General features: G+C 52.5%; 9 protein-coding genes across 9 annotated transcripts; 5 read left to right on the top strand and 4 right to left on the bottom strand.

Annotated features, from left to right (window-relative positions):
• Positions 1–584: 584 nt before the first annotated feature.
• On the bottom strand, positions 585–2,975 carry GUITHDRAFT_110890 (hypothetical protein; the record flags this gene model as incomplete). The annotated part of the gene is made up of 9 exons (XM_005830086.1): positions 585–2,051; positions 2,108–2,164; positions 2,215–2,283; positions 2,353–2,408; positions 2,462–2,531; positions 2,584–2,678; positions 2,727–2,797; positions 2,853–2,907; positions 2,945–2,975. 9 exons carry the CDS (start codon positions 2,973–2,975, stop codon positions 585–587), a joined length of 1,971 nt encoding a protein of 656 aa, XP_005830143.1.
• Positions 2,976–3,971: 996 nt separating this feature from the next.
• Positions 3,972–6,044, top strand: GUITHDRAFT_110889 (hypothetical protein; the record flags this gene model as incomplete). Its single annotated transcript, XM_005830085.1, has 10 exons — positions 3,972–4,091; positions 4,141–4,291; positions 4,341–4,389; positions 4,434–4,503; positions 4,551–4,682; positions 4,736–4,818; positions 5,416–5,623; positions 5,669–5,711; positions 5,851–5,918; positions 5,970–6,044. 10 exons carry the CDS (start codon positions 3,972–3,974, stop codon positions 6,042–6,044), a joined length of 999 nt encoding a protein of 332 aa, XP_005830142.1.
• Positions 6,045–6,120: 76 nt separating this feature from the next.
• Positions 6,121–8,087, bottom strand: GUITHDRAFT_110888 (hypothetical protein; the record flags this gene model as incomplete). The annotated part of the gene is made up of 15 exons (XM_005830084.1): positions 6,121–6,185; positions 6,227–6,293; positions 6,336–6,404; positions 6,458–6,490; positions 6,535–6,609; positions 6,675–6,692; positions 6,739–6,823; positions 6,870–6,919; positions 6,982–7,045; positions 7,092–7,169; positions 7,538–7,649; positions 7,697–7,735; positions 7,781–7,829; positions 7,887–7,987; positions 8,030–8,087. 15 exons carry the CDS (start codon positions 8,085–8,087, stop codon positions 6,121–6,123), a joined length of 963 nt encoding a protein of 320 aa, XP_005830141.1.
• Positions 8,088–9,373: 1,286 nt separating this feature from the next.
• GUITHDRAFT_110887 (hypothetical protein) lies at positions 9,374–11,484 on the bottom strand (the record flags this gene model as incomplete). The annotated part of the gene is made up of 9 exons (XM_005830083.1): positions 9,374–9,441; positions 9,487–9,539; positions 9,594–9,802; positions 9,887–9,914; positions 9,959–10,029; positions 10,083–10,336; positions 10,381–10,452; positions 10,501–10,620; positions 10,845–11,484. The coding sequence occupies 9 exons, from the start codon at positions 11,482–11,484 to the stop codon at positions 9,374–9,376; spliced, it is 1,515 nt and encodes a 504-aa protein (XP_005830140.1).
• A 1,376-nt stretch (positions 11,485–12,860) lies between these two features.
• On the top strand, positions 12,861–14,132 carry GUITHDRAFT_153367 (hypothetical protein). Its single transcript, XM_005830082.1, has 5 exons — positions 12,861–13,000; positions 13,064–13,103; positions 13,259–13,352; positions 13,522–13,558; positions 13,612–14,132. The coding sequence occupies exons 1-5, from the start codon at positions 12,867–12,869 to the stop codon at positions 13,877–13,879; spliced, it is 573 nt and encodes a 190-aa protein (XP_005830139.1). The 5' UTR covers positions 12,861–12,866; the 3' UTR covers positions 13,880–14,132.
• A 34-nt stretch (positions 14,133–14,166) lies between these two features.
• On the top strand, positions 14,167–14,559 carry GUITHDRAFT_73419 (hypothetical protein; the record flags this gene model as incomplete). Its single annotated transcript, XM_005830081.1, has 1 exon — positions 14,167–14,559. The coding sequence occupies one exon, from the start codon at positions 14,167–14,169 to the stop codon at positions 14,557–14,559; it is 393 nt and encodes a 130-aa protein (XP_005830138.1).
• A 1,179-nt stretch (positions 14,560–15,738) lies between these two features.
• On the top strand, positions 15,739–16,299 carry GUITHDRAFT_153366 (hypothetical protein; the record flags this gene model as incomplete). Its single annotated transcript, XM_005830080.1, has 1 exon — positions 15,739–16,299. A coding segment is annotated over exon 1 (188 nt), but the record flags the coding sequence as incomplete, so codon positions are not given.
• Positions 16,300–18,839: 2,540 nt separating this feature from the next.
• Positions 18,840–21,540, top strand: GUITHDRAFT_163944 (uridine kinase; the record flags this gene model as incomplete). The annotated part of the gene is made up of 14 exons (XM_005830079.1): positions 18,840–19,355; positions 19,517–19,648; positions 19,808–19,873; positions 19,921–19,966; positions 20,100–20,137; positions 20,189–20,256; positions 20,372–20,411; positions 20,506–20,559; positions 20,675–20,725; positions 20,793–20,846; positions 20,965–21,102; positions 21,267–21,308; positions 21,362–21,392; positions 21,527–21,540. The coding sequence occupies exons 1-14, from the start codon at positions 18,993–18,995 to the stop codon at positions 21,538–21,540; spliced, it is 1,137 nt and encodes a 378-aa protein (XP_005830136.1). The 5' UTR covers positions 18,840–18,992.
• Positions 21,541–21,643: 103 nt separating this feature from the next.
• On the bottom strand, positions 21,644–23,338 carry GUITHDRAFT_163943 (hypothetical protein). Its single transcript, XM_005830078.1, has 4 exons — positions 23,261–23,338; positions 22,101–22,641; positions 21,888–22,051; positions 21,644–21,837 (listed from the first exon to the last, which is right to left on the bottom strand). Exons 1-4 carry the CDS (start codon positions 23,324–23,326, stop codon positions 21,733–21,735), a joined length of 876 nt encoding a protein of 291 aa, XP_005830135.1. The 5' UTR covers positions 23,327–23,338; the 3' UTR covers positions 21,644–21,732.
• Positions 23,339–24,844: the final 1,506 nt, after the last annotated feature.

Here is a 24,844-nt window from a genome sequence, read left to right as displayed (position 1 = left end):
CAGTCTCAGTACCTTGTCGTCTGCCCTCTCCCGTGCATCCTCCGTGTCCCGAAGCCTCTCCTTCACCGCCTCCGCTTCTCCGACGAGCTCCTCAACCCGCGCCCTCAGCTCCGCTGCTTCGGCCTCTCTGTCCCTCGCCTGCCGTCGCAGCTCCTCCTCCTGCTCTGCCCGAGCCTCCTGCTCGCTGGCCAGCCTTGTCCGCTCTCCCTCTGATGCTGCCAGCTGGCCCTGTGCCTCCGCCAGCTCCCGCTGCATCCCCTCAAGCGCCTCCCTGGCTCGGCTCGCTGCCGCCTCTGCCTCTGCCAGCTCCCTCCCTAGTCTCCCTGCCTCCTCTGCCTGGCTCTCCCGTGTCCTAAGGACCTCCTCCTCGAGCGCCGCCCTCCTTGCCGTTGCCGCCTTCATGCCCTCTGCGTACCTCTCCTGTACCTCCCGCACCTCCCTCTCGGCCTCCTCTATGCTCCCCTCCATCGCCCTGCAAAGCTCCTCTACCTTCCCCCAGCTCCCCCCTCTGTAGCTCCCGTAGCTCCCGCAGGCCCTCGGATAGCCGTGTCTGTGCCCCCGCTGCCCCCCGCTGCTCTCGAGCTTCAAGCTCTGACTCCAGATACACGACCCGCGCCCTCAGCTCCGCTGCTTCGGCCTCTCTGTCCCTCGCCTGCCGTCGCAGCTCCTCCTCCTGCTCTGCCCGAGCCTCCTGCTCGCTGGCCAGCCTTGTCCGCTCTCCCTCTGATGCTGCCAGCTGGCCCTGTGCCTCCGCCAGCTCCCTCCCTAGTCTCCCTGCCTCCTCTGCCTGGCTCTCCCGTGACCTCATCATCCAGTCCAGAAACATTGAAAGAAACCATCCCTGCCTTCATGCCCTCTGCGTACCTCTCCTGTACCTCCCGCACCTCCCTCTCGGCCTCCTCTATGCTCCCCTCCATCGCCCTGCAAAGCTCCTCTACCTTCCCCAGCTCCCCCCTCTGTAGCTCCCGTAGCTCCCGCAGGCCCTCGGATAGCCGTGTCTGTGCCCCCGCTGCCCCCCGCTGCTCTCGAGCTTCAAGCTCTGACTCCAGATACACGACCCGCGCCCTCAGCTCCGCTGCTTCGGCCTCTCTGTCCCTCGCCTGCCGTCGCAGCTCCTCCTCCTGCTCTGCCCGAGCCTCCTGCTCGCTGGCCAGCCTTGTCCGCTCTCCCTCTGATGCTGCCAGCTGGCCCTGTGCCTCCGCCAGCTCCCGCTGCATCCCCTCAAGCGCCTCCCTGGCTCGGCTCGCTGCCGCCTCTGCCTCTGCCAGCTCCCTCCCTAGTCTCCCTGCCTCCTCTGCCTGGCTCTCCCGTGTCCTAAGGACCTCCTCCTCGAGCGCCGCCCTCCTTGCCGTTGCCGCCTCCATGCCCTCTGCGTACCTCTCCTGTACCTCCCGCACCTCCCTCTCGGCCTCCTCTATGCTCCCCTCCATCGCCCTGCAAAGCTCCTCTACCTTCCCCAGCTCCCCCCTCTGTAGCTCCCGTAGCTCCCGCAGGCCCTTGGATAGCCGTGTCTGTGCCCCCGCTGCCCCCCGCTGCTCTCGAGCTTCAAGCTCTGACTCCAGATACACGACCCGCGCCCTCAGCTCCGCTGCTTCGGCCTCTCTGTCCCTCGCCTGCCGTCGCAGCTCCGTTTCTTGATCTTCCAACATAGTTTTTTTGAAGTTGTTCTCTTCAATTGTTTGTTTTGCTTTTTGAAGCTCATCTTTCAAATGCTCAATCTCGATTAGCTTTGTGGACAATATTTCTTGTTCCAAATTGAGTGTTTGGGATGTTCTGCTGAATGAGTGTTGCGGCTCATTACCGGAATTCTCATTATGCAGTACATTGACAGCCATGTCTTCAGCTTGGTGTGGTCTGGTGATATCCTCGTGTTTTGTGTGAAGTTGCTTCGAACAAACTATTTCATTCTCTGTTTCATCGTTGATCCCCTCTGTGTTAGCATGACCTTGGTGTATTTGGTTGATATCACATCGAACGTGAAAAGTATCACTTGATAGATTTTTCATGATTGCTGATATGCAGGGCTTGCTTTTTTCGTCTATGCATATCAGCTAACAATCCATCAGAAATAGATCAGAATGAAAACTTTGATCCTTCAGAGACGAACCTGTGAACAGAGATCGACCACGTTATCTTGTATTCTTGCCTTGATACTCTGTGAGTCCTATGATGCAAAATCTACATCAAAAGAATAACACGCGTTCCAAATCGAACCTCTTTGTAGGAAGAAGAATCCTTTTCATCGCATGCTTTTGATTGCGCTTCATATATTTCAGATACTGCCTGATCAAATCATCAAAAATTCTATCAATGGAGAATGAGAAGGAACAAAACAGAAAAATGCGCACTGACTTGAGCAATTTTCATAGCAATGGTGACACGTTCTTCAAGATAACCTTCTCCGCTGCCTGACATTGACAAGGGGAGTAAGCAAGTCATCTTGAATCTCGTCAAGTTTCACATTCTGTCTTCTTGAAAGATTCTCGCAGATATTTCAGCTCATTTCTGATTGAGATAGAGTTTCTGACGGTCTGTAATGTGTCAATCATGAAAGAAAAATTAATCCTCGCATACCTTTGATACCTCTTCGCACACAATTTCACGTATGTGCGACAGAGACTTTACTTTTCCCACAAGGTTCATCTGCTCATCATGAGCCGCAGATTGAGCCGGATTTCCTGCACTAAGCTCACAATTGGAGCTCTCGACGAAGACGTCACATTTACCTTCTACTACGTTCGCGCTTTCATCTCGGCCGGCTTCAGAAACGTGAGAGGCTTTCTTTCTGCTCCTGAACCTAAGAGCAAAACTCAGCAAAAGAAGGCGCGATGCATCAGGAACTGTTCACTCACTTCTCTAACTTGGCCCTTCCTGCTTCAATCCGTGAAGCTCGCTTCGAGTCCATGTCTGTAAAGGTAAAGTGAGCAGTAAGGATAGAAACTACACATGCCGATGTGTTTGGTTGGTCCGATCATTGTATGACTGTTGGTTTCTGCCTTTCAGTCTGGTGAGTTTCATTCAGCAGTATTTGTCCTTCCTCCTCTCCTCCTCTCCTCTCCTCCTCCTCTCCTCTGTTTCCTCTTTCTAGTAGGAGAACATCTTCAGTCCCGCTACAGCCCCTTTTCTCATTTTCCTGCATTTTCCCGGGCAACAAACTTCGGGCCGTAACGAAACGGTTCGTAACTGCTTCTCCTAGATAGTAACCGTTGAACTGTCGCACTGCTCAGTGAGTCACCGTCACGGTGGCCGACCGTGCCGGACGGACTCCGGGAGTCCCAGTCCACACTGAGTGAAGTCACTGAGTTCAACTGGTAGTTCCGGCCAGGAGTCACTGGCTGGACCCCGCCCGGAGCCGGCTCCGCGGCGGCCCGGGCGCTCCATACTATGCCGGAGTCCGCCGCTGCTAGGAACTCAGCCGGCCCGGCCCGGGCGGCCCCGCTTGGAACTTGCCCGGACTCGGTCAGGGCGAGTCCCCGCCGGAATCGATCGGGTCACCTGGTTGAACTCAGTTGGCCCTAGACTCCCGGCGGTTACATGATCGGTTACTGTCGTCAAACTGCCAGGGGGGAACTCCAGAATGGTAGCAACGAGATGATGTTAGTAGGCTAGAAGCCGGCGATGGCAGGAGTTAACGATAAGAGGAGGAGCGATGGCGGGAGTTAAAGATAAGAATATCAGAAAGCACGAACAACATGCGTTTTGAGAACAATCAGTAGGAGGGAGGAAGAGGTTGGAAAAGCCCACAGTGTCACAAGTTACGAGCTGAAGGTCTCAATAGCTGTCAGTCTTGCTCCTGTCCCTTGGCATCTGTGAAGACTTATGTTCCCTTTTAGCTTTAGAGATGAGGGAGAGACACTTCAATGCGATCTTGCGGAGCAAGAAAGAAAATTCATCTTGTGAACTAGAAACTGAAACGTCTGCAGGAGGAAAACAACATGCAAGGCAACTATTCCCAGGGAGAATCCGAAAGGATGGCAAGGAAAATGGAATTTCTTAACATGCAAAAGAATCGATTGGAGCAATCCAAGAGAGAACGAGACCGAGCTCGTGAAGAAAGGCAGAACATGAAGGAGAAAGAGGAGTATCTAAAGGTATCCAAACTTGATGCCGATGTTTATGGGATGACTTGTTCTTGGTCAGAGACTGGAAGAAGAGAGAAAGGCATTGGAGGAACGCGAAAGGATGGCCAGAATCAGTGCAAGAAGGGAGGCGAACATACACTCTTTAGAGTTCAGACGAGATTGCCAGGCTCATGAGAAGAATGCTGCCTTTGAAAGAAAGAAACAGAGAGGTGGCCACGATGATGGTTCAATCGCAATCTTTGATGCACTTGCTCTTAGAGTTCTTGGTTGGACAACGAAGATCGATGCATCACGAAAACCAAAAAGAGTGCGTACAAGCGCGTTAAGGCTTTGCTGACCTGTTCATCGTAGGAAAATTATTGCGAGTGTCGAACACGGCACAAAGGATGGGCAAGCTGCACAACTGAAGGGCATGCGCGAGGTAGATTTATTGTCAAGACGGTCTCTTGTTGAATGATCCATCATCAGCGCATTCGTAAAGCATTCGTTTATCTGGACGTGGACAAAAACGCACTAGTGGATGCGAAAGACTATCATCTGAAAGTCACTTCACTCGGACTTAAGCAGGAGTTTGACGTCTCAGAAACACATTTCGATCAGGTGAAGTCAACACCATCGGCGAGTGTCAAGTCTTAGCTCTGTTGGACACGCAGCTCATGCTACACTTCAAACCTATCATTCAACTCTGCACCAAGAAGAGCAAATTCTTGGGCGTCATGTACATGCACCAGCTACGGTAGATGCAACATTGTTAGTTTCCACCCTCACAAGACTCAAGTCCAGGAGAATTCAAAGGACCTCTGCCTTCCCCAGGATGGTCCAGGAGAACCAATACAGATGCTTCTACAGGCAAGAGGCCTTGAGTTCCAACATGCTCGTTTGACTCGTGCTACCAGTACAATCTGCCAACGACCAGGTTTCGATTTGATTTGAATCACGAGAGCATCGCCGTGAAGACGAATTTCTGCCATGAACAGGAGGAAGAGATTCCCAAGAACAACCTTCTGCATCTGCAGGAGATACAGGAAGTGACAAGGTGTTGCTTACAATGTCAATGTTGCATTTTCACATCTCACCAAAGACATGTAGAACTTCCAAGTTTCGAATCGTCACACCAGAAGCAGTAGATTGCTGTACCAAACGGGACATACAGCACCCACCTATCATGGTGATGAAGATGTTTCTTCTCTTGACCTGCCTGTGCTGACGTCATCGTCAGAGTCCGCGGGGGGTTTATGATTCGCTGCCTCAAAATGAACCCAGGCATCCTCCCTTCCTTGTCTTCAACGCCTGTGGAGTTGGAGGACTGACGGGGTTTGTCTGCTCCCTGCAGCCCGGAGGTCGTTCCTGTGGTCCTCACGGAGGAAGGGACCATGACCCAGCAGGACCTCGACGCCATGCCGGACTCCTCGTCTCAGGCTGTAGGCAAGTGGGCTGTGGCTGCAACATGCCGTGAGAGGACGATAGGTTGGATCGCTTTCCGCAACATCTGCATCGAGTACCTCACCAGCGTGGGAGGCACTCAGGATCAGCCTCCTCAGGTTCTTGTCAACTAGCGTGCGAGGACGCTGACGTGGCGCCTCCAGTTCATGGCTGTCGTGGAGTTTATAATGTTCGACGTCGGGGTGAGTGAGAGCGAGGAACGTGACCACCTGAAGGAAGAGGAGCAGGACGTCGGAGAGATACGGGTGGAAGACTGCATGGAGATCATCATGAGACGTTGAGAGCTCTATTCGCACTAGAAGCATCCCTCACGCATGTCACGCAGGCTATGGGATGCCTTCTGATTATGTGTTTTCCAAGATCTTCGGTAACAGTTTCGATCCAGACAGCAAGGTAGAGCAAGAGGCATGAGAGAGGGTCGACTTGACCCCTGACGTCGCACAGGTTTCCTTCCTCTTCTACTGGAATGCTCTTATGATGATGGCAACATACTGCACATCAAAGAGAGGAATAAAATGACAGCGAGCTTGACAGCCTTGTAGCAAGGCTTCTCCACTGTTCTTGACTTCCTGTGCTCTCCCCGACCATCGAACTTTCACATGACGTCCTGGTAGGACTTCCACTCCCTCTGATGCCAGGAGACGAACTCGTGCGCATTACCTTGCATCGGTGATTAGCTTCACACGTCAAGACAGCCTCACCTTGCATGTCTGTCCCCACTATCGAGTAACGGGAGACGAGCTGCCAGGTGCGGTAGCGCCGTCCAGCCTGCCACGACTGAGACACGAGGCGCAGGACGCGCCAACTCACCCGATGCTTGCTCATGACCTGATCTTCCTGGTGGACTCTCCACTCTCGAGGGTCCGAGTGTGGGCCCAGCTGCACATCACAGGAGGTTCAGGTGGAGTCTGAAACGGATGACGTCATCTTACCTTGAGCAGGTACTGGGTAGATGATGGGAGTCCCTGCGGTACCGTGATGAGGAAAGAAGGTGTAGAATGAGGATAACCCAGCCCCGCAGGTCAAGGTTGACATTGAGTGTCTTGTTCACCGCTTGCACTTCCTCCAGGGCCACACCGATCAACTGAGTTGCTCTCAGATCGTGAGAGGAGAGGAAGACGCTGTCGTCGTGTCATGACATCAACTTACTTTCGTTTCAACGACATCCTGCATTAACACATCAGATGAGCAGTCGAAGGCACACCGATCATACCCTCTCGTATTTGATTGAGCTCGTCTCGCTGATCAACTCCCACTTCCGGTATCTTCTGATCATGACGTTGCATCCGCCATGCAAGCTGAGGGCTTGTCAATCACACGAGCGCACAAAAAGAAAAATCTGACCTGCAAGAGTCGACAACAACTCTGCTGGAGCCCTGCCGAAACATAAAAGGCTGCAAGGAGGAACAAGAGGGAGAGGGAGAGGGAGAGGGAGAGGATGGACGAGGTAGGCAACCTCTATGTCCGCGAGTTTTCTTCCTCCATTCCATATGAACTCCCAGCAAAAGTTTGGCTTGTGTCTGTATCATCAGTCAGGTTCGTTCCAGCATCTTCGCTCGCACTCACTTGCAGCATGGCCAACTGCTGTAGCACTTCTGCCACTCAGCATCGGGAACGCAAAATCCTTGGCCTTTGCCGAAGAATCTTCCACCGTCAATGTCAAAACTCACATCCTTCAACATCGACTCGCAGTTTGATCAACCTCGGGTCCTTGTAATGAATCCAGACAGACCCAGCAGGGCAGAGACAACTGACAGAGATGTGGTTCACTGAGAAGGATACGACAGCTGTCGGAACTTACCCGTCGCAATCGTCTCTCCTGAGAAAGCTCTGTTCTGATGTACCCCTTGAGCATACCTGGACTGCATGTGAATGCATGTGGTGGTAGGCAGAACGAGGGAACTTTCAAAGAAGCCTCTCCAATCAAGACTTCGCCCATCTCTGTAGTGTTCACGAAACTGGAGCAAGCGGGTTCTATTGAGTGCTCAGGAGTATCGAGTAGAGAGCAATACCCGTCTTTCATCAGCGGGGGGTTGTAGAGATTGAATTCATAAGGTTTTGCTTCCACCATCTTCGGTGAGAGTGCGCACGCCGTTTTCATGTAGAGCCACAAGAAGGACGTCTCTGAACAAACCAGTCACCACAAGTTTTGGGTTGAGGGTTCAGGGTACTCGTCCAGAACTTGGTCTGTTGCATGCAGAAATCCCAACCTGTTCTCGTTGAGCTTGACATGATTGCAGTCACATGAACCTCACCAGATAGGAAGCGGCAGAAAGCTGTTCCTTTCTTGACTTCGACGTAGCCCTAGGCAAGATCAGCATTCGAAGGGCGAGGAGGAAGGGAGGGGTTGACAGAGCTTACGGCTTCGCGGAGGGATATCAAGAAACAAGGAGAAGCCATGACTGAGGCAACAAGAACAAGGAAGAAGAAGATCGTTCTTTTTCTGATCCTTCCATTCAGCACTGTAACAAGGAGTCAGTATCGCCCTGCGAAGCTTTCCATACCATCTGCATCTTGTTCCAACTGACGCAAAACTTCGTTGAGCTCCGATTCAGCCTTCATTTCAGAACAAGTCAAGGTTGGCAGAGCAACAGCGAAGACATCTGAACAACCTCCTCAAAGTTTTCATGCGACAGGCTTCGAACGCTTCTCATCTTGCATGAAAGATCAGACTCATAGCATCCATGTCTACCAACGAGACACCATGAGATCTGAAGATGAGAGCTCTCGCTTTGATGGCGACAGTGATTCCTGTGGCATCATATCAATTGACCAGCATACGAAGAGGAAGACAACCTCCTTCGCCCCTTCCTTCTGATAAGCTTCATGCTTGGGGTCTCCTTTGCCAACTTGCTGTTGTAGGGATTCCTGTTCGATGTGAGTTGCTGAACAAGTTTGTCCTATTTCCACCTGCAGCGTTGATAGTTCTTGCCGAAGTTTTGCGATTTCCTGTCAAGAATTCCTTCAACCAGCACAAAATCAAACTGACACCCCCTCGAACCTGATTCATCTCCTTCTCTCGTTCCCTCAACTTCTGAACCTGCAAATACCACAAGGTCTCACTAAATCTCAGTTCACATCAAGGGCAACTAGCATACCTCATTTGGTTGGCTCCTCGATTTCTCTACCCCTTGTGCTCTCGGTTCATTTCGCTGCATTTTTATATGGGCTGGCTGTGGACCCTGCCAATAGTCAGTACGACTCTTGTACCCTCTTGAAGCCATGTCACTACCATTGTCTCTCCTCCTCTGTCTCTGCCTCTATCTACCCGTATCCGTATCTATCTCTCGCTGTTCCTCCCTCCCTCCCTACCTCTTCCTCGCCCCGCTCCCTCTCCGTCATCGCTTCTAGTGCATGGCTACTACCGCATCTCTCCTGCATCTCAAGATGTATGATAAGTTAGCTTGTAGGATTGGTGTCGCCCCGGTCACCTCCACTGTCACCTGCTGCAGTGCCACGGTGCCAGGCTTCCTCAACTTATTTTTAGTAGCGGCTTCCGAGTGACTCCGTCACGGTGTCGGGCCCGGCCGGCCCGGACTCCTGGACCCGGGCCCAGCAGGCTGCCGGAGCCCGGGCGGGCGGTCCAGGGGGGGCGGCCTGGCACTGAACTTACCGCCTGGAGGCCCGTAGTAGCAGGTCCAAAGTTCGACCGTCAGGTCGCTTTGCAGAGCAGCGAGGGTCAGAGGAAAGTTAGAGCTCGGAGGCTTAGAGGCTGCGCATCAAGTTGGAGGGAGAGCCAGCAAGAGCCTGGGGTGGAGGGCTGAGGTAGAGATCAAGACTAAGTAAGGTCTTCAGTATTCAATCAAGTTTTCTTTTTACACTTATCAATCGTCCATCTCTCACTACCATCAAGTGATGAAGACAGGTAGTCCCTCGGGCAGACAAACTTCACCCGAGCTCTCTCTCCTCCGCACACCTGCACTCCTCTCAGACTCGCTCCCCTCCCTCGCTCCCTTGTCACCTTTGTTGCTCTTCTCTGCAGGCACCGCAGCCTTCTGCCTGACTGCAGTATCCCTGCAGCTTCCTTGAGAAACCACTGCCTCCTCCTCCTCCTCCTCCTCCTCCTACCTCATGTTCTCTTTGTTGGGATGCAAAGTCGCGGACAAGGTTGCTCTTGAGGACGCTGCTTTCCCCTCCTTGTCCTTCTTCTCCTCCTTCACTGCTGCCATCTTGAGTGGGGGCGCGTTCATTGCTCGGAGAGGTTGCAAGTTTTTGCTCTTGTCAAGCTGGCCGGGCTTGACCACAGCAGACGCAACAGAAGCGCGATGAGAAGCGGGCTAAAAGCCAACAAAGTTAGAGGGAGATAAGGAGGGAGGACGGGGGAAGGGAGAGAGAGTGAGAGAGAGGAAGGTAGGAATGACCTTGGCGACAGGCTTCACGAAGATCGACCTGCAGGACAAGTCATCTTCCAGTACCTCCAGCACGTGCAGCACCTCTCGTTGAACTCGAAGGGAGGAAGCTTCCCCTTATATCTCTTGTACTGAGGGCCCTTACCGTTCCCCGCCTGCTACCACCCTCGTCACCACCCTCCGCCAGCTCGGAGTCCAGCCAAGTCACCTCGGCAGGTCTGCCGTCCTGTCGCTCCTCCACTCCCTCTGCCTTCCTCTTCATGCCGACTCCGACAGGCTTCATGCTCATCCTACTCGGAACGGAGGGGGCGACCTTCGGGGCAGGCTTGAAGCAGACGCTTGCTCTCACGCTCTTCACCACAGGGCGCTGCATGCTGAGGGATTTCTTTCCTTGCTTGCTGCTCTTCACAGGTTCCTCCTCATGGGCAGCTGCTGCGCTCTTGCTAGGACCTCTTGCCCCGTCTGCTCCAACGTCAACGCCGATGCTATCAGAGGATGTAGAATACCATCCAGATCTTGTTGCTTCTGCTGCTCAACGTCTTCCTGCTCCTGCTCGCTGACATATGAAGCGTACTGAGCTGAAGTTGTTGTGAGAACAACGAGCCGTGCATCCTGCCTATCATCACCTTCCTCCGGCTGATGGCAATTTTCTTCCTCCTCGCCTTTTCCAGCACTCATATTCGTATCACCGTCTTCTTGATCCTCTACATGCTCCTGATTATCGACAATTGTTTTGTGTTGATCATCTACAATGAAAAGGTCATCAACAACACCTCCAAGCCGCCAACACATAGAAGGTTGTCAACAATCATCATCATCATCGCACCTTCACTGTCTCCCTTCTGACAGGGAGTTGAAACACCTTTAACGTCTGCTTCCTCAAGGCTTGCTCGGTTGCCAAGAGATCGCAGGGAACTTCTTGTCATCCTCCTCACCAGAGGGAGAGACTCTCTCTTCTCCGTGATTTCACCTTGCTCCTGCTCGTGCTCCTGCTGCTCGTGCTCCTGCTCGCGCTCTTGCTGAGCCTGAGCCTCTTCTTTTTCAACATTCATCTTCTTGGCATCTACGACTGGTGCTGACATGGCATCAGGAGCAGTCTCCCCGTCCAGAGCGATCAAGTTTGCAATGATGTCAGCTGTCTTCTGATTTGCCTTCACACCCCGAGACTTGGCAAGGGCCTGGAGCTCGCTCCTTGACATCTCAGAGTAATTTGAGGGCGAGGAGGAGGTTGTGATTGTAGTCACGGAGGAGGAGGAGGAGGTGGTGGTGGTGGTGGTGGTGGAGGAGGAGGAGGGGGAGGAAGAGTCTGTTTGTGCTGCCACTTCTCCGTTCTTCACCTTTCCTCTCACATGATTGTCCTCCTGCATCTCAGCAGCTTTCTTTCCTCGCTTGTTCTGCTTCCCTCTCTGCTCCAGCTGCTCCACAGCATCGGTTTGTCCTGCTTCCCCTTGTTCTTCCAATTGTACTCCTTTGGCGATGAGTTCACCGATGATCTTTGCATTGGTCTGTGTTGCCTTAATCCCGTGCATCTTTGCAATCTTTTGCAGCTCAGATCGCGAGAGCTTGTCGAACATCGTCTCGCTTGCTTTCAATACTCCAGTTGTGGTCATTCGTCTTTGTACCTCAGACAACTTTCAGTTTGCACTGGAAGGGCATAAAACTTGGCTCTTCCCCCCTGGTTCAAAAAGATCAGCACAGTGCTGTACACACCGCATATAATTCTCTGTCATATACGGATGTAATGTTCAAATCATCAGTGATCAGGATAAGACAGAGCGGGTTCATTTGACATCCTGAACTTCAGTTGAACATCGCCACCTCTACCGTTCTATTCTACTGCTATCAACCAGCACTTCAAGCTCCCTCGTATATCTTGCGTTATCTTGCATGCCGTATAAGTCTCTATGGTCTTGTCTCCCTTTCCCAGTAAGATTCTTCAGTCAGCTTGACTGCTTGTTATTCCTTCAACAAGAAAAGGTTGTGATCGGATGATGGGGTTCAACAAAGTGGGAATCTCCTCTTTTGCCCTTAATAACTAAATCATCACCTTCTCCCCCTACTATTACTGCTGTTCTCTCCTCCTCTCTCCTCTTTTCCTCTCCTCGCTTCTCCTCTCCTCTTCTCCTCTCCTCCTCTCCTCCTCTCTGCTCTCCCCTCCTCGCATCCATCTTCAAAATTCAAAATCTAATTCGATTCAAACAACCGCCACCCCTACCCACATCTATAAACTACCCCACCTTTCAACTGGCTGCCCCTTTTACACGCCGACTACCCCCTACCCCACGAATAGCTGACTTCTACCCCCGAGTTTTCCCTCACCACCCACTACCCCCACCTTCAGATGTCCTCTATGTATCTGCTAGAATCAAGGGGGTGCAAGTCAGAATGCCGTACCCACCCCAACCTCACTACCCTTCGGTGACCACCCCCTACGTTTCAACAGTGTACCCCCTTAGACTAGAATGCTCGCCCTTCACCAAGGAATTCCTATGAAATTTTCCTATGTACCTCACCCCTACCCCCTCCTAAAAACCACCCACCCTTTGTAGGGACCCCACTTCAGCACCAACTGGGGACCTCTCAATAGACTACAGATACGAAGTATGGCAGGGGATAGTTAGGAAGACGAGGGGATGGAGGGGATGGAGGAGATGGAGGAGATTGAGGGATGTGAACATGTTGATTTGTGGAGAGAAGAAGATATGTGAGAGAATCAAGATGGCGATATGATGATGTTCATGTGGAATGCGAGGGACAGTGATGGCCGACTGACAATGGAGAACATGGGAATTTAGGGAATTACAAGGGAGAGTCTGTGGTTTGAAGGGATGCAGTTGTGTTGACTGGAGATTTCAATGTATATCTTCCTTTTAACACTCGACTTGTGTTTGTTTCAATCTTTGGATTTCGCACGGACTTATGTTCATGGTGACAGAAGTTTTTTTTGAAGATGCTCAGTTGTCGACAAGGACATTGAAGAGAAAGGGAAGATATGGCATCAAAACGCGACAATCTTGAAGAAAACCTTCAGATGCATCAAGAAAGTTCGAACAGCTTCCCACCAGACTCTTCGAATGAAGATCGGAATGAAGAAGAGGACGGGGAGGGCGCAACGTTGTTGCAGAGGTGAAACTTCCATGTTCAGTCTCGATCCATTTCACTTGCAACTCACTTGTCGATCTTTTTCAGAGTCCCGGCTCGAACAAGTCGGCCTATGATACAAACGCAGGTTGGTTCTTCTTGCCCTCCTCCTCTCAGTGATCCACACTGCCATGATGGGGAGGGTGAAGCTGCTGCATTGCCGTTAGCTCCTTCCTCCTCCCCTCCCCTCCTCCCCCACTCCACATGATTTCTCTCGATGGATCTTCTCATTTTGGACATCAGTCCTCTGGAAGCTCGTTTCAAGATTTTCTCGATCAGTATTATTCGCAAGGATCTATTCGTGGAAGTGTTTTCAATCTCTGCAGTGCGACATTGGGTGAGCAACTCCTAGTCAGTTCGCGCTGAAAGCATGATGGATGTTGACCCTTCCATCCACGAGCATGCGATCTTCAGTGAAGAGATGACTGAACGAGTGTTGATTGAACAATTCTTATTCTTCTCTTACACCGTTTCCTTCACCTCACCTTGACTTGGTTGCTTCCCAGGCGCCGGCGCTCTTTCGGTCCCCAGTGCATTCAAAAGGTTGGTCGAGTCTCCTCCTCCTCCTGCCCTCCCTCCTGACGCAGCTGTTTCAGCATGGGAATCGCTCTAGGGCTCTTCCTCCTCTGCGTGTGCGCCTGGACTACAACCTTTTCGATCAACCTTCTAGTCATCGCCCGTTCTCGCACTGGCTGCTCCACCTATGAAGAGATCACTCGACACCTCTTCGGTCCCCGCTGGGCATCTTTTGTTGAGTGGAATATCATCGCAATCTGCTTCGGAACTGGAGTAATTTGCTGCTTCCCCGATTCTCCTTCCTGTCTTTGCCCTCTTCCCTCCTTTCCTTCCTTTCTATCTCCCTGAGTTCACAAAGCTATCTTTTCCTCGCTGTTCGGCCGCTTCTTTCTGCTCTCCCTCCTCTTTATCGACCTCGTCGTGTCTTGCCGCTCTCACTGCAATCAACAGCCTCATCCGCCTCTGATATCACGCTGATTGTTATGTAGGTGGCTTACTGCAAGACTCTACACGACTTCGTCACCCCTCTTGTAATTGTGACCAACATCAGCAGCTATGCGCCATGGATGACTTCAACCGTTGCCCTCATCGTTGTGTGGCTTTTCCTCCTCCTCCCTCTCTCGCTGGTGGATAGCATGAACGAGCTGCGCTTCGCCTCGCTGTTTGGAGTGATCACCATCATCTATCTTGTCGGGGCTGTTTGCTATCACTCCTCCTTCAACATCGCTTCCAACGCCGTTCAGCCGCCATGGAGCGATTTGAGCTTGTGGGTAGGAAGCAAACCGCTCGACATAATCCAGGCTGTTCCGATCTTCATGTTTGCCTTCACGTGTCAGATCAACGTGTTTGCCATCTTCGACGACCTCAACCGTGCCTCCGAGCGCCGCATGGCCAAAGTTTCCTTCCGCGCCATCAGCCTCTGCCTCCTCCTCTACGCCTGCATCGGAGTCAGTGGCTTCCTTGAGTTCGGCCACCGCACCCATGGGAACATCCTCAACAACTTCTCGCAGGAGTTCACGCAAGGGTGAGAAGAGTTGCGGTCCTTGGTCACCCGCTGACTTCTCCTCCTCCCTCCATCTCCTCCTGTGTCACATCCTCCTGTCCTCCCTTTCTGGGTCTCTCCTCCCGCTCTTGTTCTGCCCTCCCCTTCCCTACCACAGGTCTGTTGGAGTTGTATTGATGTATGGAGCGATTGCCGTCACAATCGTCATGGCCTTTCCTCTCATCGTACATCCCTGCCGATCTTCCATCGAGAATGTGTGTTCCGGCTACATTCCATCCAACAGACTCAGGTTGCTGGGAGGAGGGGACGGGACGGGAGGGAGGGAAGAGAGGAGAGGAGAGGAGAGGAGAGGAGAGGAGAGGAGAGGAGAGGAGAGGAGAGGAGGGAGGGAGGTGTTATCTGAAAGTATCAAGGTGGAACAAAAACAAGATGGTTGATCTAATGACCTCTCCTCAGTCATGCAGCTTGGACGATTCTGATCTCAGGTGGCGCCATCGTTCTCAGCCTCTTCGTCCCTCATCTTGACACGGTCTTCCAACTCGGTGCGGTCGCCGATCACTTTAATCTCTGACCTTGCTCCGTTCTCCCTCCTCCTCCTCCTCCTCCTCCTCCTCTCCTGTCGTTGCTGACTTCTCTGCCAGTGGGTGGCACGACGTCTGCATTCATCTGCTTCGTCCTCCCGGTGAGCAGCGCCTTGTCCGTCCTTGCCTCATCCCATCTACCCTCTTTGTGCTCTCGTCTCCTCCTGCTCTCTCCGTCCTCCCTTGCTCGCTTCCCCCCTCCCCCACTCCGTTCTCTGAGCTTCTTCCAGGCCTTGTTCGCCTTGAAGATGGGCCTCTACACAGGAGAGCCGTGGAGACGAGCAGCCCTCGTTCTCGTCGCTATCATGTGAGTGAGGACGAGCGGGAAGGAAACTGACGTTGAGGTGCAGGGGAGGCATGGGCGGCATCTTGAGCACAACCATCACTTTGGTTTCTCTCACCACAAGGACATCAGATGACAAGATTAGTTAGGCTCCCTCCTCCTCCCTCCTCTTCAACGCTCGAGCTCTCACAGTTCAGTCCTGGCAGCCCACTCCTGGAACATTCCCTGATTGCAGTCGTTGTTGTAACAGACCTGCTCTCAAGTCAGGCACAAGACAGAGGAGAAAGAAAGCAGGATGTGTGGAGGGAATGACAGCAGGCTGAGGAGGAGGAGGAGGAGGAGGAGGAGGAGATTTCCACCTTGGTATTGATGGCTCCCAAGGAACGCAAGTAGGTTTCAACCCCTCCGTACTTGAAGTAGTCAGAGGTGGCGATGCACATCTTGCGGAAGCAGCCAGCCTTCTGATCGATGCAGGGGCAGCCAGTGAGGGCGTTGCCAGCCTGATGGTGCCATCGTCATGCAAGGAACGACGTCAAGACGAGCGACTGGCGGTAGAGGAGGAGGAAAGCGAAACCCATGGAGCAGCAGCAGCAGCAGCAGCAGCAGCACGAGGAGGAAGAGAATCAGGAGGTGGAGGCGGACGAGGAATCTGGCCCAATCATCGCTCACCTGACACTGGCTACGGCAGTTTATGATTCGCAGAATTTGATCCAGTTGCGTCTGGGCAGCTGCGAGCTCCGCGGCGAGGGAGTTGGCAGTGTTGAGACCATCGTTCTTGGCGATGTCGTACGCGACACTGAGATCGTTGATCTTGTTCTCGAGCACCGTTATCTCTTGAGTCTTGGCGGACACACACGTCGTGTTGGCACAACTGTGTGTTGCAACAGTAAATTATCAACATGTATGTGAGGAATTCAAGGCAACCATTCCGAATTCTTGGGATCGTACACATTGATCACTTTCTGGGTACTGTCACAAATTTCGGCGTTGTTGCTGCATCCTTGATACTGAAACCAGACGCAAGCTTGAACACCCTCCTGTCAGTATGCACACAACGCAAGAAATAAGATTCTTTCGATCTCACCGTCTTCTGTAGACAAACATTCTGTGCTGCTTTCCGTTGTCCCATTGATTCCTTTGCTGGTCACAACACATCTCAACTTAGTCTTGCATTTCGAACTCTCCTGCATTGTGCTATGTTACAAAGAGACGCTCATGTACTGCCAGTAGCTCACCAGGCCGCAGTTGCAACAGTCGTTGTCGTTGACGCATGTCGCTACGGGTGACCTGCAGCACTGCAGGTAGTCGAAAGTGCTCGCGTCATATCGAGCGTTGGGCATGCTGATCAAACTACTCAGGAGCTGACAGCAGCAAGCTCGTCTTCACCTGCATCGATCGTTCTCCATGTTGTAAGTAGCGTTGCAGACTCCTGCAGTGAAAGGGTTCAGCAAGGTGACCCCTTGCGCCAACGCCTCCAGGGACAAGTCTGCGTCCAGCTGGCTCTCGGCACAGAGTTTGGTCTCATAATTCCCCTTGCATGCTCCGGACGTCACTGACATGGTGCTGGTGTAGCACCGCAAGGCCTGCGGCAGCCGCTGCCAGCAAGAGCCATCGGCGCTCATGATGCTGCAGAGACAGCCAGCCGCATCGATGCGGCATGGGAGAGTGGGTGAAGAGCACTTGGGCAAGGCGTACCCAAGGAATATGGGGCTGAGAACAAGGGCGAGGGAAAAGAAGATGGAAGCTGTCAAGATTGTACCAGCTGTGTGCTTGGCAGTCCACGAGCTGAAGAGGTAGGTCAAGTCGTATCCCTTGATGAACATCGGGGACGTGCGCTAGCGATTGTTGTTGCACTTTCTAACCTTCCTGTCACTTTCAAGATTGAGAGCCCACAAACATGTCACGGCGCTGCTGGGAACATTGCGGAGTCGCTCAGCGGGCAAAGTCGCAGAATCCAACCCGCGATCATTCTTGTGTCCAAGACACTTTCTGTCCCATGGGAGAGTCTTCAGTGCCCGTCTCCTTTTTGACCTCAGTGGTATGATAAAGATGATTTCTTACGGAGAATGCCTGGCTCCTGGAATCATCACAAGTGTTATTTCTCCGAGTAGGCTGCCCGCGATCCATGAATCCACCTCCCTTAGAATGCCTCCCTGCCTCCCTGCCTTCCTCTCCAGGCGCGCTATCATCATTATTTCAGCCACTAGTCTACCACACTTTGAACACGCGGAACATCCCTAATTGAAAACCTTCTCACCGCAGGAGGACTCGGACGGAGACAATTCAATGATTGCTCACTGAGTCAGTAGCACCTGCTGCGTGCCTGCTACCGTACTGCCAATCAGCGCTGCTGACCCTCAGCTGCCTGCTGCCTTCCGAGCTGCCTGCTGCCTGCTGCCTGCTGCCTGCTGCCTGCTGCCTGCTGCCTGCTGCCTGCTGCCTGCTGCCTGCTGCCTGCTGCCTGCTGCCTTCTCCCTTCTCCCTTCTCCCTTCTCCCTGCTGCCTCTCCCTGCTGCCTCTCCCTCTCCCTCCCATCCTTCAAGGTTTCTACCTAGCTGACCCGCACCATGTCTCTTGATCCCTAAAACATCACTGATCACCGAACTACCTACCCCTACTCCTTAGCTGCATTTCAGTGAGGAAGGGTGGGTACTCATCTGAGGCGGACTGGACTGAATTCAGGGTGGTGGTTTTGCGGGATTTTGTTGGTAGGGGTACATGACCCCACCCTCCACAAAGAGAATGAACATTGGTAAACATTACCCGTACCCACCTTAGCTCCTACGTCCACCCCTTTCTGCAGTAGGGCAACCCTTTGCCCCTACCCCTTTCAGTGACCATGTTGCTATATTGTACCCCTGTATACCTAGGTCAAGTAAAGATCATGAGATGGTAGGGGTAGTGACCCACCCTACCAAGTGGGAACACTTTTGATTCCGGCCGCCATGGCTGATTTGAGGAGGGAACGATGGAAGCAGGAAGACGCGGGTGCGCGAGGGGAGAGAGGAAATGGAGAATGGAAAGGGGGGGCGGAATGAAGATGCAGTGAAGAATGGGAGGAGGAGGGAAAGTACAGGAGAAGGGAGCGAGTGAGACGGGCAGTGAAGTTCATTGGGATAAGAGTCGATCCGGAAGGTGGTGCGGAGAGAGGGCGGGGGAAAGTGATACACGGCGAGGAAGGAGGAAACTGTTTATAGGGATTGTGATGAGTGAGGGAGATTCAATGAAATTTTCAAGAGGTAATGGTGAAGAGAAAACTTGTATCCTCGGAGAACCAATTTTGTATTGCTCACAAAACTTGTGGCGAAGGGTGTGCCTTGGCTCGAGTTATAGCTGCTCATGGTAGACGGTATGAATACGCAGGGCGGGATAAACGATGGGAGACAAAGTGAAATAGAATCCGTGCAAATGTTGGTTCTCTCTCACACTGAACTTGTGTACAGGATGTCGTTCTCGAACAATTGACCAACATCAATATTGTGAGTTTTGATCAGTTTTCGAGGCCTGACCAGGAGGAGGAGGAGGGAGAAGAAGAAGAAGCTTCCCGTTACCGTGTCTTGCCTGCTTCATCCCATCGCTGCACACGGGCATACCATGTGGAAAGGCGCTTACATTGCGACCGTCTTTGCGGCATTGATGCTGGAATTCTCCCATGCTGGAGTCGTCGAGAATCATCAGATGCCCTTGACGAAGAAACCCTCACAAGAGCGAGGAGATTCGATCTGCCGCCATGTGCAGGAGGCGAGCGCTGAGATGCAGAGGGAAGAGCAGCAGGGGACTCTGAGGAGGTCGAAGTCCACGTTCTGGATAGAGGGGTACAAGGCAGGGTGCATGCAGTTCCTGCAGAGCTACATCCCCGACCACAGGGACGGGAAGCCTCTTGTCGTCGGTATCGCAGGAGGAAGCGGAAGCGGGAAGACGACGATCATGGACGTGATAGTGGAGCACCTGGGAAAGGTGAGGGAGGGAGGGAGGGAGGGAGGGAAAGAAGGAAGGTGCTGGCGGATGATAGGAAATAGTTTGAAGGGATAGAGATTTTGGAGAGGGTGGAAGAGGATGAGGAGAGGAAGAGAGAAGGGAGGAGCATTGAGAAGTGTATGTTCACACAATATGTGCAGGAAAACGTTGCTGTGTTGTCCCACGACAACTACTATCGCCACCGCCCCCACCTTACTGTAGAAGAACGCGACAACATCAATTTCGATCATCCTGACAGTCTGGAAACGGAGCTGATGGTACAACACTTGCAGGTCAGCATGTCTATGAGAAGACCTCGCATGTTTCTCCGCGCAGTGTCATGGTTGTGATATCCAGCCTCCTCTATGTTGACCTCATTCCCTCTGAATTATGACAAGCAAAGTTCACAAATCAGAAACCCCCTCTTGTTTTCCTGATTGCAACCTGTGCAGGAGCTCATCAACGGTACTGCCGTCCGCGCTCCTGTCTACGACTTTGCTACGCACCTCCGTAAAACGGTGAAAGTTGATAACAAAAATTGGCGAGGACGATGACGATGATTCAGAACGAGACGCTCCTGATAGAACCTCGGCCCATCATCCTGGTTGAAGGTAAGCCCCCGGGCTTTCTGGGTGTTTCATCATCATCATCATCATCATCATCATCATCATCATCACGATCATCATCATCATCTACTCCATTAATTTCTCGTTCAATCTCAGCTGATGTACAATGGTGAATCAGGAATTCTTATCCTCTACGAACAAGTCCTTCGGAATCATGTGAAGAGATCAAGTTACAGTTTCTTCTTGTTTCACTCACTCTGTTTGCAGATGAACTTGAAAGTCTATGTTGACGTCGAGGCTGATCGTCGAATCATCCGTCGCATTGATCGTGACATGTATTTTGCATATCTCCTGCTCCTGCTCCTGCTCTTCCACCTCCTCCTCCACCACCACTTTTCCTCTATTTTCTTCTCTATCTTCTCTTCTCTGCTTTCCTCATTCCTACCGCAGGGTTGAGAGAGGGAGATGCTTCCACTCGATCGTGCATCAGGTGAAAAGAGGATCGAAGGGGAGGAGAAGCAAAGAAAATGAGGGAGAGAGGGAGGGAAATAGAGCCATGATGATAATGGCTAACATAATTTCAGTATCTTGATACTGTCAAGCCCATGCATGATGCTTTTGTCGAGCCTTCAAAACAAGTGAGAGCTTGATGCCAATCGCCCTCCTCTTCCTGCCTCGTACTTTGCTCGTCCTACATCTTTCCGCGCCTCCATCCTCCGTTGTCATTCACTCCCTCGCTCATCGTTATTTCAGTTTGCCGACGTCATCATCCCCTTTGGCGGAAGAAATATCGCTGCCATCCAAGTAACCATCTCCTCCCCTTCCTCACTCTCTCCTTCTCCTCCTTCCCCTCCCCTCATGACCTTTGCAGGTTCTCCTCGAACGTCTTAAGGCGCACATGCGGAATAATTTTGCCTACGTACAGGTATCTCCTCCTCCTCCTCCTCCTCCTCCTCCTCCTCCTCCTCCTCCTCCTTCCTCTCTCTTCCTCCTCTTCCTCCCTGTTTTCCTTACGCCTGCTCTCCTCCTTACATGCTCGGCAGGCCACCAATCCAGATGCGCAGAGTGTCGGGGGTGAGGGCGACGGAGGAAGAGAAACTAACTTAACTAAGCCAACCCCAGGGAGCGACTCGCCCATCCGTGCCATGTCGCCGGTGTTGGAAGGCACTCCCATCTACCATGTGAGGGAGGAGGGGCAGGGCGGAGGAGAAAGGAGTTGGGCAGGAGGATGTGGATTAGGAAGAGGGAAGGAGGAAGAGGGAAGGAGGTGGAGGGAAGTAGGTGGAGGGTGCCAGCGTTAGAAGAGGAAGACGATTCGAAACTTCTTCCCTGAATCGGCTGGCAGAGCCGCCGGACCCCTTCAACTCTCCGTCTCCCTCATGAGAAGGTAGAGGAGGCACAGGAGGAGGAGGGCTGGTGTGGACTGACTTGTTGCTGCAGTCATTCCATCATGAGTTTCCGCCAGAGGATGGTGAGCAGAGATGGATGGGGGAGGAGAAGGACGGCGGGAGACCTGAGGGAAAACAGAGGGAGGGTGGGTGGGAGGGTAGGTGGGAGGAAGGGAAAGGGAAGTGGCGGAGGCTGTGGACTGACTGTATGCAGTAGGATATTCTCTCTAGGAGTGTAACATTAGACTCGGATAGCTGAAATTCTCCCGTCCGATTTAATTTTTTTTGGCGATTACTTGAATGTAGCAGTACTCTTCTCACATAAGGCCATTCTGCTGCACACACAGTGAAGTTTATTGATTTTGTTATGAGATGTCAAATCATCGAGGAGAAGAAAGAGAAAAGGAGAAACACTGAGAAAACTTATTCGAGGCGCTTCTTAAGCTGGTTCAACAAAGTTCCCCACTCCTGCTTCTTCGTGCTCTTCTGCTTCAGCTTAGACTCCGAAGCCTCGGATTTCTTTGCCTCCTGCAGAGCATGACTCAACTTTCTCCCTCACTCTCCCTCTCATCTCTCACCTCGTTATCAGCTCCGTCAGATCCCTCTGGGGACTCGTCTCCCTCTTCCACCGTCGCTACCTTCTCCGCTCCCACCCGCTTGAGCACTCCGATCGCCTTGCGAATCGCATCTCTCTCAGCAGCAGAGAACGCTGGTCCGGGTGGTCCCTGGATACCCTCACGTCCTGCACTCCAAGTCACCCCCTCTTCCCCCTAGCTCCAGCTTCTTCCTACCTGGCTCTCCACGTGGACCTGGTGCTCCCGTCTCACCCTGAGGACCCGGAGGTCCCTGGGGTCCTGGTCGGTTCTTGGAGGCCTGGAGCTGGCGGACTTGCAAGTCGAGCTCACGGGACTTATCCTGCAGAGTCTTGACGGAGGCTCTGTTGATGTCGATGTACTTCTTGAGGCGGGCAAGATCCTTGAACGTTACAGCCTTCTTTCCGCTTGTCTGCAGCGCAAGTTCGGCCTTGAGCCCGTCAACCACCTGGCGGACGTATCCCAGGTTCTCCTTCAGCTGAGAGAAGGCAAGTCTTTGGGTAGCCATCTCGTCTTGCAGCCTTCTGAGAGCATCTGCAGATCCCGGGTTGGGGATCACGTTGAAGACTGGACGAATGGTCTGCTGAGGGGGAACATAGGGAGCAGTTTGCACAATGGTGTGCGGCATGGGATATCCGTTCATCATGGGAAGCATCTGCGTTCTTCCAGCGTTGGAGTTGGGCTGCAAAAATACTCTGTAGCCAGCCTGATCCTGCTCCAGAACTGCTGGCTTCCCGTACTGCATAGACAACAGCATCAGTAAACTGGAGTTTTCTTGTGGAGGTGGTCAAGATATGAACAGAGGGAGAGACAAGAAGGACATGTGAGCACATAACATCCATTGATGATGATATCATCATCACAACCTAACTCAAGTTGGTATGAATCATGCACGCACAACATGTCTCATGACGTTTGCCATGCAAACACTGTCTGGGAAAGAATGAAGAGTACGAGGGACCAAACTATCTTAGTCCTCCAAGACAAGAACAATGACGTTCAATCAGCACACTGAGTCGTAGTTGATATATACAACAAGCATCTTTTCTTTTTTCACCAAAGCAGCCATTACAGCTCTCACGGCAGGTAACAGACACAACTAGTACGATTCAAAATTGTTCATGTTAACTGGAACAAAATAGGATCCACATTCATGACAATAACAGTCATCGAAGGGTAATATTCTCACAAGACATGACTTCCTATCCCACCCCATCTACACATCGACGAGCAACACAAGTATCGTTCAAGGCACCCCTTCAAACATTCAGCACAGTCAAGGATGTCCTCTGGAGCTTGCAACTTGGACATGCGACATGCTACATGAAAGAGTGTCGCATGCTCTTCACTTCACTTACAGAGATCAGCAGGAGCGTCGCCATCGCCACAATGGCTGCCCCCGCCCCGATCGCCACCCGCTGCATGCCGCTTGCGAAGAGCCACCGGTACCTGGACTTTGATTTTACCAATGACGGCAAAATCTGGGGTTTCAATTTTCAGTCAAAAACAATTTCTAACAATAAGTTTACTCAATAAATCATGTTTATTTGTATTTCCTGGAGGGTAATTGGCTGGTTTTCAACTTTTATATATGTAGAAGACCCTCCATCTAGGATTACTACACTATTTCTGTACGAGGTTTATACTGCATCAAGTTTCGCCGGATTTTTGACACGTTCCGGGGCTCATCATGACCCTGTGTCGGAGCCCCGGCGCGGCGCGGCCGGCCCGGGTCCGGAGTCCGGGCCAAGTTCGAATCAGATCCGATGATGATCGGTGATTGAAACCGTTTTGAAACGCCGCCGCGTACGGTCACCGTCACTGTCGGACTGTTAGTTGGATAGGCCGGCAGTGCGCCGCAAGGCCGTGACCGGGACTCGAGTCGGGAGCCGCAGTCGGCGCGGCCCGGCTCGCTATGCCAGTGGGCGGGGGGCTCCGGGCCGGGTCACGCCGCCGTGACTCCGGGCCCGGAGGGAGGGGGGGAGCGTTCAAGTTCAAAACTAGCCGCCGCGGGCCTGCGACCGCCCGGGGCCCGGCCGCGCGGCCGCCTGCCGCCGCGGCGCCGGCTCAGGCTCGAAATCCGAGTCACTTGAAGGCTGCGATTTGACCGTTACTTCTTCAGATAACGGCGGCAGCGTAACTGAGGCTGGCACGATGTCTCTTCTAGACCCGGCGGCGACCGAAGAGACAACAAGAACATGAACTTTTGCCGAAAGATGATCTTTTGATCCTGAACTTTGCGGAGTCGAGACGAACAATTGAGAGGAACAGTGAACTTGCAAAAGCTTCTTTTCATGAACTTTTGGTGAGAATGTCATGTGCTGAACTTCTCGTTTCCTTCCACTGCTAATAGTGACCCCAGACCACTACCCTACCCCCATCTACATCCTAAGAAGTCTAGATGGCACCCCCTTGCCTTCAGACTATCCCTCCTACCCCCCGCTTTCAAAGTTCTTCTGTGGTCTTCCGGTGAGTAGTTTCATGAGCAATAACCGGGTGATCATGAATTGTACGGGTAGCCAGAATTGTACCAGAAGTTGCCGGGGGTAGTCCAGGCAAGGGGGAGGTGGTCATAACTCAGGCTCCGAGATGTATCACTCAAAGGCCAATTATGGGGGTGGGGTAGGTCCTCTCAGAGCCTCGGAGTTAGGGGGTGATACTTCTATAAGCTCGGAACAGGGGTACACACAAGGAAAAGGAAGGTAAGATGTCAGGGTAGGGTAGTGTGTTGGGGTGGTGGTTGGGGGTGGTTCCCCCTCTGTCAAAAGCCGCGTGGTGCCTCTTCGCCCACTACCCAGCAGGTACGATGGCGGCAGACACGGAGAACGAAATGGACATGGCGCTTCCTCTGTTGCTGCTGAAATTTTCAATGCTATGCTGAGATGAGTCTCTTCTTGCTGCTCCTGTTCTGTGCACTCTTCGTGTTGGTGGAATGTTTTTGG

Source organism: Guillardia theta, assembly GCF_000315625.1.
Source record: "Guillardia theta CCMP2712 unplaced genomic scaffold GUITHscaffold_48, whole genome shotgun sequence".
NCBI lineage: Eukaryota > Cryptophyceae > Pyrenomonadales > Geminigeraceae > Guillardia > Guillardia theta.
This window is presented reverse-complemented; position numbering and strand designations above follow the sequence as displayed.

Coding starts and splice junctions, on each gene's coding strand:
- GUITHDRAFT_153367 (XM_005830082.1), top strand. CDS start 12,867: ATGGCATCAAAACGCGACAATCTTGAAGAAAACCTTCAGATGCATCAA. Junction 13,001..13,063: donor GGCGCAACGTTGTTGCAGAG/GTGAAACTTCCA, acceptor GATCTTTTTCAG/AGTCCCGGCTCGAACAAGTC. Junction 13,353..13,521: donor TCTCTGCAGTGCGACATTGG/GTGAGCAACTCC, acceptor GTTGCTTCCCAG/GCGCCGGCGCTCTTTCGGTC.
- GUITHDRAFT_163943 (XM_005830078.1), bottom strand. CDS start 23,326: ATGCAGCGGGTGGCGATCGGGGCGGGGGCAGCCATTGTGGCGATGGCG. Junction 22,642..23,260: donor CGACGCTCCTGCTGATCTCT/GTAAGTGAAGTG, acceptor TTGTCTATGCAG/TACGGGAAGCCAGCAGTTCT. Junction 21,838..21,887: donor CTGACGGAGCTGATAACGAG/GTGAGAGATGAG, acceptor CATGCTCTGCAG/GAGGCAAAGAAATCCGAGGC.